Below are 11,317 nucleotides of genomic sequence, written 5' to 3' on the forward strand. Positions count from 1 at the left end.
CCGAAACCTAGCCGTGGAAAAGAAACAGCAACAAGAGCTGAAATTCTGCTCAGCTTCTGAGGACACCAGGTATGTAGGGCATGTGTTTCCTCTCTCGCTGTGTCTGTCAAATAAATAAATAAACTCTTAAAAAAAAAAAAAGATTTTATTTATTTATTTGAGAGAGTGAGCGAGAGAGAGAGAGAGAGAGAGAGAGCACACGAGCAGCAGGCAGAGGGAAAGGGAGAAGCAGGTTCCCCTGCTGAGCAGGGGCCCTATGTGGGGCTTGATCCCAGGACCCTGGGATCATGACTGAGCTGAAGGCAGACGCTCAACGGACTGAGCCACCCGGGCGCCCCTCTAGCTGGAATCCTGACCGGTCTCATTCGAAAGCAGTATAAATGTCTCTCTTAATATAAATGCGAACTACCTTAATTAAGTCTTGGAATTCACATGACGTTATGCAATTAGAGTACATTCAACTAATACAAACACGTATTCAATAAACATGTACTGGGCATTTACAAAAGGCTGGCCTTCTTCTGGGTGCTGGAGCCACAGCGCAGAAAACGACGGAGGGTCCTTGTTTGAAGCTTCCTTTCTAGTCTAAGAGAAACCGCAAACATGTAATACTATAAATAAAGCTATTTCAGACAAGGATATGCGCCATATAATATATATAACTAGGGTAAGGGGACAGACAGTGATGGTGAGGGCTCTTGTAGATGAAATGGTCAGAAGAGGCGACCTCTGAGCCAGACCCAAATGATTATGGAGCAGTGACCATTTCAGAAAAGTGGGAAAAGAGCCTTCTAGGCAGAGGAAACAGCATGTGCAAAGACCCTGAAGTGGAAAAGTAAGTGTGTGAGGTTTAAGGAGGTCCAAGAAGGCCAGCGTGGCCTCTGCAGTGACCAGAGGGGAAAGTGGCTTGCTACGGTGTTCATACATGTGTACCTGGGTGGGAACAGGGTAAGGCTTTCCATGCCACTGAAAAGAGTTCACTGCCAAGGAATTAATTATTTTTCAATGAACTGCTTTGTGCCAATTATCCCTTAGGTCTTAGATCTGATTAATGTACCACCACTGTCAGAGACCTCACAAAGGCAACCTGGCAAATAAGTTTCTAAAAGAAGTTCTTTTTTCTAGGGTCTGTCTCTTGCCTCCAACTCAAATGAGATTAAGCATGACATTAAGCACAAAAGCATCTCCCTAGTCAGGTGTGTCCCACGTCCTCCTCCTGAAAAGATGGGTCAAGAGACCAATATTCAGCACCCCAAAGTATCACAGCTATTTTAAAGCACGGCAGAAGGGGCACCTGGGTGGCTCAGTCGGTTACGCGGTTAAGGGTCCTGGGATCGAGCCCCGCATCAGGCTCCCTGCTCAGTGGAGAGCCTGCTTCTCCCTCTCCCTCTACTGCTCCCCCTGCTTGTGTGCTCTCTCTCTGTCAAATGAATAAATAAATCTTTCAAAATAAAGCACAGCAACAGATGTTTACACTTTTTAAAGTACAGAAAGTGATTAACTTAATCACTGTCTGTGATTAAAGATGAGATTAAGACGGATTGAACTTGTCCTCAATCAGAAGATGAACAATACAAATGTGTCGTCCTGGATGCAAAACCTGCATTGCGCTGCAACCGGGGTGCTTCCTCTGCCATTGCCTACCTCCCACAAGGGACAGGGACAGGCTTCCAGGGACTCGAATCCTTCCAACAAATTCGTACTTTCCAGCAAAAAATAAATATTACCCAAGCAACTTACGGGCCCACTTGACACTGAGATAGGCTACAAAAAACACTAAGTCTTTTACAAGGAAGGAAGGAACAAACTGGAACAGATGACCGAGGAACTGGCCGCGTCGGCATTTCAGGGCACAGGGACAACTCATCTGAAGGCATTTCCCGATGGCGCCCATGACATTGCTACCAGGAGTGGGCGGATGCTGCCCGGACCGCCGCAGCCACACTCAGCTCGTGTGGGAAGAGCAAGCCCTCCCAAATCCGAAAAACTATATGACAGTGGTCAATCTACTTACAACCATCTTGTTCTTCCATATTGATGACTAGTGCCTGGCCACCTCTACAATGTTAAGTGCTCTTTTTGAAATCTGATTTTCATAATGTTGAGCTAGCAATATTTTGGAAATATAGTTGACTCTTGAACAACGCTGGGGTTGGGGCACCAACCTCCTGCACAGTCTAAAGCCCACATGCAACTTCTGACTCCCCAAAAACTTAACTATTGAAATAGGCTACTGGTGACTGGAAGCCTTACCAATAACATAAACAATTAATTGACATGTTTTGTATGTCATATGTATTATATAACGAATTCTTACAATAAAGTTAGCTAGAAAAAGGAAAATATTAAGGAAATCATAAGGAGGGGCGCCTGGGTGGCTCAGTCGTTAAGCGTCTGCCTTCAGCTCAGGTCATGATCCCAGGGTCCTGGGATCGAGCCCTGCATCGGGCTCCCTGCTCAGCAGGAGGCCTGCTTCTCCCTCTCCCACCCCCCGTTTGTGTTCCCTCTCTCGCTGTGTTTCTCTCTGTCAAATAAATAAATAAAATCTTAAAAAAAAAAAAAAGAAAGAAAGAAAATCATAAGGAATGGGGCCCCTGGGTGGCACAGTCGGTTAAGCATCCGACTCTTGGTTTCAGCTCAGATCATGATGTCAGGGTCCTGGGATCAAGCCCTGTGTTGGGCTCCATGCTCAGTGTGGAGTCTGCTCAAAATTCTCTTTCTGCTCTCCCCCTGCCCCTCCCTCCATACACCTGCTCACGCACTCGCTCCCTCTCTCTTGAATAAATCTTAAAAAAAAGAGAAAATTCTGAAGAAAACAACATACACAATACAGTACTGTATTCATAGAAAAAAATCTGCATATAAGTAAATCTGCACAGTTCAAACCCATGTTGTTCAAGGGTCAACTGTATAATATTTGATTAACTAGCAACTGGTTTTCAGATCAATGGGTATGGACTCCAGCGCTGTTTATTTAAGGACAGTCTTTGTCCATTGCCAATAATAACACTCAAGAAAACAGTAGTCGATGGATAGTTAACATGCCATTATATGTACTTCAGTCGGCACTAATGCCAGCATCTTAGTGGGGAAACACCAGAGGCATTCTCATTAAGATCAGAAACACAGCAAGGATGCCCACCTTCTCCATTACCGAACATTGAACTAGAGATGTCAACCCACACAATTAGGTAAGAGAAAAAAGAAGCTGAGCTTAAGAATTGCAGAAGTACAATTATCTCTATTTGCAGTTGACAGGATAGTAAACCTCAAGAATTAATGTTAAAATTAACTCAAATAAAAGAAATCGGATAGAAAAATCAAGACCACTTAAAGAAAAGATCGGCATCCAGCCTCCACATGAAAATCCCCGCTTGCTGTCAACTAAAATCACAAAGTCTTTGTCCTCTGAGGTTCTCTCCAGTCAGTCTCCCCCAACCACACTCCCATAGAGGATTTCTTTAAACCTAAATTTACATTAGCTGGATTATATCTTAATGCTTTCATCTCAGCCTTCCAGCCTGTTGACATAATTTTGAATCTTACCCTTTGAAGATTAACAATCTCACTCAGCTGTCTGTCTTGTACAGCTAAGGCCTTCTCTACAGTGTTCCAAATGGTTTCTAAAAAACTGTGACCAGAACAAACAAGCGTGGGAAGCTAACCTACTTCTGGCAGGAGGAGTCCACATCAGCACAGGGGGGAAGTAACACCTCTACCAAAGGTTTGCTCTACTTGAAAGGCCAAATGTATTTTGGGGACCTCAAGGAAGGAGGCTACTGACCCCACAGGTGCAGCCGCAGAAACGGGCACACAATTTAAATCAACTATTTATATACATTAAACTTGCTGAGCAAAGTCCCACTTATTTCACACTGACACTCTTTAAACTTAAAGTCCCTAGCCAATTGGACTTGACTGGCTCTTAAGATAAAGGAGAAATAAGAAAAAATTACCCAAAATCATATTAAAAAGTATCCATGGTGAGACAAGGCCTCCCTCCCCTTTCCTTGTCTTTCCGAGTCCTGTCCACCTCCAAAGGCCCTGCTCAGATCCAACCAGCGCCAGAGGCCCATGTTTCCCAAACCTCAACCAGCTGTTCACTATCTTCAAGGAATTACCCCCTTCATATTTTTTCTTTACACTGCCACATTTTCTTTTACTCAAACGACTTCATTTTGAATGTGAACATTTTTGGTATTATAAGTAGAAAACCAGTATCACTTGCTGTATCTTGAAGATAATAAAAAATGAAAACAAGATTATTAAATTCTAGCTGAACCTACTGCCTGCATTAGACTCTGAGCCAGGGCCCTGTTCTCTCTGTTTAAAAAAAACAAAAACCAAAAAACAGAGGGGTTAGGACAGCTGGCTGGCTCAGTGGGTGGAGCATGTATGTGACTCTTGATCTCAGGGTTGTGAGTTCAAGCTCCACACTGGGGGTAGAGATTACTTAAAAATAAAATCTTGGGCGCCTGGGTGGCTCAGTTGGTTAAGCGACTGCCTTCGGCTCAGGTCATGATCCTGGAGTCCCGGGATCGAGTCCCGTATCGGGCTCCCTGCTCAGCAGGGGGTCTGCTTCTCCCTCTGACCCTCTTCCCTCTCTTGCTATCTGTCTCTCATTCTCTCTCTCTCAAATAAATAAATAAAATCTTAAAAACAAAAACAAAAACAGGGAGGAGACTAGCAAGAAGCAGAAAGGTGTTAAGGACATACCAGGACCAAACCAAGTCTTTCTCTCTTGATCTCATCAGTTTGAAAGAGAGCTGAAAAGCAAATAACCTGTGTGATATATAACAATGAGTTTTATGCCGCACACACCAAACCCTCTCACTGTACGTGTCCCTCACTCTGGGAAAATAGCCACCCAAGGCTGCAGGGCCCCTTCCCTGAGAAATCCATCCTAGTGGTTCACGAGACATACTGTCATGAACCTAGTGGTTCACGACAAAAAACCATCTGGGGTTTTGGCAACTTTCATGCTATAGTTTGGTATTGGGCTCTTGGTTTTTGTTCTTTAAGTTTATTCATTTAAGCAATCTCTACACCCAACGTGGGGCTTAAACTCACGACCCTGAAATCAAGAGTCACACGCTCTTCTGACTGAGCCAGCCAGGGGTCCCTCTTTTGTTGTTGTTGTGTTGTTGTTCTTTTATAGCCTAGTACTGTTAATTAGCTACTTATTTTGCTGATTCCAAGACGTGTATTCTCAATCTTTTAATATCTGAAGCTGATGTGTTACACGTTAATTAGCAAAGTGTTTTCTTTCTTAGTAGCATATAAAATAATGACGGGTCCTTATAATTAATGGTGTCTTGGATCCAAAGATATATGGACAATTTCTCATACAGTTATGAGTGCTCCTTCAGTGGGAGGCCCTGCCTAGAATGCAGTCCCCACAGCACCTCAGACGTTCAATGGCAAGTGGCCAGAGAATTCCAGGAGGTTCTGCCCAGGCGGGAGTGGGAGAGTCCTCGGTCTTCCCTGACGTCAGCAATGGCCCCAAAATCGCTCTGACGCTGCTGTGGCTGGGTGAGCAGCCATCCTGCTGCCCCAGCTCTCTCCCCTCCATTGGGGATTAGCCACACCAACCCTCCCCCGCTGATTCCACCCCACTGCCAAGTCTCTTGCTTCCTTCCTCCACATTTCTGGAACAATTTTCAGAAAGGTCATGTATTTCCTATTCACACAAACCACCCCCTTCCTCACCCCTGCGCGCACTGATGCATACTTCCTCCCACGCCCACAAATGCCAGGCCTGCCAGCAGCAGTGGCGATGGGCGCCTCAGCGCCCGCACCCGGAGCCGAGAAGGGGGCGCCTCGCGCTCACATAGCCTCGTCACAGAGCTGCATAAATACATGCCACAGTGAGCCTGCACCACCTTCTCTGATGAGTTCCAAATTATTTCTCAGAAATTGAACACAAAATAGGGTAAGCAAGAAGGCTGCTTCGAAATGCCGAATTTTGGGGCGCCTGGGTGGCCGAGTCGGTTGAGTGTCTGCCTTCTTCGGCTCGGGTCATGATCTCAGGGTCCTGGGATCGAGCCCCGCGTGGGGCTCCCTGCTCTGCGGGAAGCTTTCTTCTCCCTCTCCATCTGCCTCTCTCCCCTGCTTCGCTCTCTCTCTCACTCACTCTCTGAAATAAATAAAATCTTAAAAAAAAAAAAAAAGCCTAATTTTGACTTGATTGTGTGAGGGAGCTCCCAAAATTCGTATTTTGGTATGAAAAGTATTGATAGCGATCCAGTTGCAACCGAAGTGGTGAACGGTATTACAACCTCCGTATGCCCATACCCTTTAGCAACCTCATACACATATGTGACCATGTCACAGAATAACAGTCTGTAACAGTCCCCACAGAGATTCATCTCAAACTCCTGGGCAGCAAAAGTGGACAAAGCATGGTTCCAAGTTCAGGCCACAGCTTGAATATCAAATTATAGTATGAAAAGGCTGAGTGTTTTTGTGCTGAAAGCACCCGAATTCCTTGGAGGCAAAAAGGAAGCTCAGAATGAGAGAATAATGCCCCCAGGAAGATGGCTCAGGGTGGGGGCGGGGGGGCAGCTGTTCTTTCTCTCCAAAAAGCTTAAAATACCCAGTGCCTCCTGCCATCTCTGTCCTTCTGAATGACCCCCTTTTCCTTCCCCACTCCTCTGGGACCAGCTCAACTCCTGGCCCCCACCTCTCCCAGCAGGGTTTTCATCAAAGGCTCTCTATGTTTTCATCACAAATATAGTCCTAATACATTCTTAAAGGGGCTACTAATAATTGTGGAGCACTTACTGTGGCTGAAGCAGCTGGGCCACATTCTGACGGCGGAGGAGATGGTTGTACGTGATGGCCTCATGGATGTTTTTATTTTAATGGGGGCATTTACTACATATATTAGAAAAAATACAGAGCCAGCACCTGTGATCTTGTAGATGTAGTTGCTCAAGATTTCTAAGTTAAAAAAATTAATTTCAAGTTGATTTTCTTTTTATAATTAAGTACAGAATAGCATAGGCAACACCAAACTCTTGATTCTCTCAGCCCCAAATGTGTTCCTCTTCCAGAGATCCTAATCTCAGTAAAGGGCACTGCTGTTGTTCCAACTGAAAACCTTGCAGTCCTTCTTGACTCTTCTTCCTCAGTCACGCACCCCACATCTGATCCACCAGCAAATCCTATCAGCTCTTCCTCCAAAATACAGCCCTTCCTAAAAACCACTGAGTTTCACAGCACATAGAGTAGAATCCAAAGTCCACACCAGGGTCCACAAAGGTCCCTTGAACCTTGGCTACCCCCACTCCCCCCAATGCACTCTACTCCAGCCACGCTGGCCTCCTTGGTGGTCCCCAAACACAAAAGCCTTTGCATCCCTATTCCCTCAAGCAGAATACTCCCTCCCAAATCCCCTACTTCATCCCATCAAATGTTGAGAGGTCGTCCCCTACCACTCTAAAACGGCCCGTCCACCATTCTATGAATCCAGACTATTCTTCCTCACAGCACCAACTGATGCTACAGATATTATACTGTTTACAATCTGTATTTACTCATTGTGACTGTCTCCCTTATTAGAACAGAGGCTTCATGAGGAAAGTGTCCCCTGTACCTACACAGCATCTGCCACATAGCAAGTGCTCAGTGACACCTGAATGCTCAGAACTGAAGGTGGAACTTCATGGCTGGACCGTGACCAGGCTGGGCTAGGACAGTAATGCGTTAGTTTATTTAATCCTAACAACGCTCCTGGGAGTCCTTTCTGTTGGGAACCAAGGTTCAGGGATGTTAAGTGACTTGCCCAAGTCCATATGGGACTTGTACTTTTTGTTAGGCTGCGAAGGGCCCAAGTTCCCTTGAACACATCAAGCTACCTTCAAAAGCTCTTCTTTTCTTCAAAAGACCTTTTAAGGTACCATGCTGGCTAGGGACCAAAGGTGAAACTCCTCAGTGCTCTGCCAGCTGGCCCCAGCACACCCTCCTAGCACCATGTTGTCAGCAAATCCCCATCCCTCCTGCAAGCCTCCACTGTCCCAGTCAAATGAGGCCACCCACGACCCCTCAACACTGACGACAGAGTGCCTTACGCATTGTTAGTGGTTGATGGCTCCTTCCCCCACGCTGCAAATGCAGTGAGGGTGCGCACCCACCCTCTTTATCTTTGTATCCCCAGGCCCTGCAACCACAGACTAGGGACCCTCATGGCCATCTGCTCAATGCTGATATTTGAGCTGCTCTTACCAGACTCAGGACAGTGGAGAGCAGGCCAGTGAGCTACACACGCTGCCTGGACACTCAGACACCCTGTGGGCAGAGACGTCTGGTCATCCTTAGGGTGGGAGGGGCCTTGTGTGGACATCACTGCCATCCCCTTGCCTTTCGTCATGATGCTATGCACCTAAAGCTAATTGTCCTGTCTTGAAAAGATTCCATTTCCACCCAGGACCACATTCTGGAGCTAGCAAAGCTTCTGTCTAACCCGAGTCCCCTGGGCTCCATCACATCCAGAAGAGACGGACGCTGGAAGCCACTCCCCTCAGCAAGTCGAGTTGGCCCACAGCAGTTACCACTTCCAGCATTCACTACAGTCCAGCCTGTATTTCTGGAATTTTTACAATGAGTAAATTTATACAGGGGCCCTGCCCTTTGGAAGCTTACAAAGCAAAGGGCTGGCCCTACCTAACTCGATGACAAGGCTGAGCACTAGTAAAATAAAAGGGCAGTTAAAGGTGTGGAAGGGAAGAGAGCAATCCCCACTGGGGAAACCTGGGAATTGCTGTCGTGGAAGAGCAATTTCAGAAGAAAGTCTACACGAAGCTTGTCATCAGTATACAGCACTGACGGTCATCCCTGCCAGTGTCTGCTGTATCTTTAAGGCCAAGGCCAAGCCCTGGACATGTCTACAAATGCTTTTTTACAAATATTTATTGAGTGCCTGGCACCGAATGGTGGTAAGTGCTGGCGATGCTGTTCATTGTGGATCACAAGTACAGGAGGCAGACAAGTGCACAGGCAAGCACAACAGACTGCCCCATCTGCGGAGGACCCAGGGGTCCCACACCCTACCCTGGCAGGTCAGAACAGGCTCATGGCGCCAAGATGTGTGCGCATCCATGTGCACGTGTGTCAGGAGGATGCAGAGGCTGTAAGACACCAGCGACAAACCCATGGGGGTCCAGACTAGGGGGTAAGAGTGAGTCTCGGGACAATCCTCCTACTGCCTGCTCTCACCTTGGAGTCAAGGAAACTGAGGCACCGTGCGTTAGAGCCAGGACGAGAACCCGGGCCGCCACTCCGGCCACGCCTTCCCGTGGCGCCAAGAGGTTAACAGGGTTTCTGGAATCAGACTGCCTGACTTCAATCCTGACTCTGCCACTTACTAGCTGTGTGGCCTCGGGCGAATGACCACCCCTCTGTGCCTCCGATTCTCACCCGTCCAACAGGAATAACTGTAGACCCTACCTCCCGGGATGTTAGATAAATTAAGCTTACAACGTAAGGCAACCGGCAGAAAACCCGGGAGATGACAAGCGGCCCACAAGCGGCTGCCGCGGCTGTAACTGTTGTTATGCCACGGCCGCTCGCTGCCCGGGTGGCCTCACCACCCCGGCTGGCTCCGCCGCAGCGCGCCACGTTCCCTTCCGGCTCCAGGACGCTCCCCACTCTCGACGCGCCCTTGACGCTCGGGGTCGCTGGACCGCGAATCCCAGCCCCCGACGACCGGGCGGCAGCGCGCACGCGCGGACCTCGCGCGGTCGCACGCGCCCCCGGCCTCGGGAGTGAGGGGGGCCGGCCCGGGAGAGGGGAGGGCGGCGGCCACACCTCGCCAGGGAGAAGGAGGCGGCCCAACGGCGGAGAGGGAGCCGCGCCTGCACCCGACAGGCCCCCCTTGGGCTCCCAACCCCCAGCCCGGAGAGCGGGTCGGTTCCTCACACTCTGCAGCAGGCTCCTCCTCTGCGCCGCCATCTTGGAGGGACCCCCCGCGGGTGCGCCCGCTCCCAGCAGAGCAGGCGAGAAGGGCGGCTAGAGCGGTCTGAAGCCGGCCGGGAGGTTCGGGCGCCAGGGAGCGCGCGTACAGCGCCACCCCACGGCCAAAGTGGGATGGGGCCGTAGAGGAGTGTTGCGCAGGCGCTGTCTTCCGCAGTTTTCTCTGGCGGGAGGAAAAGGGAGGGCCTCCCTAAATGATTGCCTCTCGCCCATTTTATTTGCGCATTTTCTCCAGGATGCTTTTCAGGTGGGGCTCCTAAGACGCCGGATTTGCGTTCTCTTTATGGACACTTTGGGCGTGGGGTCCGGTGAATTATTCATTCACTCGATAAATATTCATTGGGTGGCCATGCCCGGCTCTATGGGGTGAAGCAGCAAGCAGGACACCCTCAGAAAGCTCATGTTTTAATTGGGGAGGACATCGTTTACATACATAAATCATTTCGAGATGGGCTAAATGCTAGGAAGAGAAATTTATGGATGTGGCATGGGAGTGGAGGGCACGCCAGGCCGAGGGGGACAGCTAGTGCCCAGGCACGAGAAAAGGGAGCGTGAGTGTGGGTTCAAGAAGCATGCGTGTCACAAAAGGCTGGAACAGAGGTGGAGGGGAAGTGAGATAAAGGGCTGTGGGCTGAGTTCTGACCTTGCTTGCTCCAGGCTGGAGTTGAGCAATTCATGTGGTGGACAAAGGAAAGTCGTTGACTTCTGAGCAAGCCAGCGACATGATCCCACTGGTAAAAGATGCCTTTGACTTCTATGTCCAAAACAGATGTTTAGGAGTATTGGAGTGAAGATCAATTAAGGGACTGTTGTGTTAGCTCAAGGCAAGAGATGATAGTAGTTTGAGTCTGCTGCCACTGCCCAGTCGATGGATTTTATTTAGGAGATGAAATTGTCAGAGCTTGATTCATGGATTGGTTGGGATTGATGGTGGAAAGAGATTTGTCAAAGCTTCTCCTAGATTTCTGGAAAGAACAGCTAGAAAATCTTGGGGGGAGGGAGAAGGGAATGAATGACCTTGAGTTCAGCTTGGACATGTTGAGTTTAGGTGCTTTTAACACATGCAAGAAAAAGATCAGTCCTGAGATGGAGTGGACGAGAGAAGAACACAGTGAAGGAGCAGGAGGGGCTGGAGAGGCTGGGGAGCAGAGGCACATAGAACCCAGGGTGGCTCAGTCGTTAAGCGTCTGCCTTCGGCTCAGGTCATGATCCCAGGGTCCTGGGATCGAGTCCCACATCGGGCTCTCTGCTCCGCGGGGAAGCCTGCTTCTCCCTTTCCCACTCCCTCTGCTTGTGTTCCTGCTCTCGCTACGTCTTTCTCTGTCAAATAAATAAATAAAATATT

The 11,317-nt window shown here is 48.6% G+C and overlaps 1 protein-coding gene across 1 annotated transcript in view; it reads right to left on the reverse strand.

The window, feature by feature from the left end:
* TAB1 (TGF-beta activated kinase 1 (MAP3K7) binding protein 1) overlaps positions 1–10,024 on the reverse strand; it is a 31,891-nt gene extending 21,867 nt beyond the window's left edge. The window contains exon 1 of the mRNA XM_034987477.1: positions 9,919–10,024. Within this exon, the coding sequence (XP_034843368.1) occupies positions 9,919–9,951 (33 nt within the window). The 5' untranslated portion in view covers positions 9,952–10,024. The remainder of the gene's footprint in view (positions 1–9,918) is intronic.
* Between the last annotated feature and the right edge of the window lie 1,293 nt (positions 10,025–11,317).

The sequence above is a fragment of the Mirounga leonina genome, unplaced genomic scaffold, assembly GCF_011800145.1.
Source record: "Mirounga leonina isolate KUSES-001 unplaced genomic scaffold, KU_Mleo_1.0 Mir_418, whole genome shotgun sequence".
Taxonomy (NCBI): Eukaryota; Metazoa; Chordata; class Mammalia; order Carnivora; family Phocidae; genus Mirounga; species Mirounga leonina.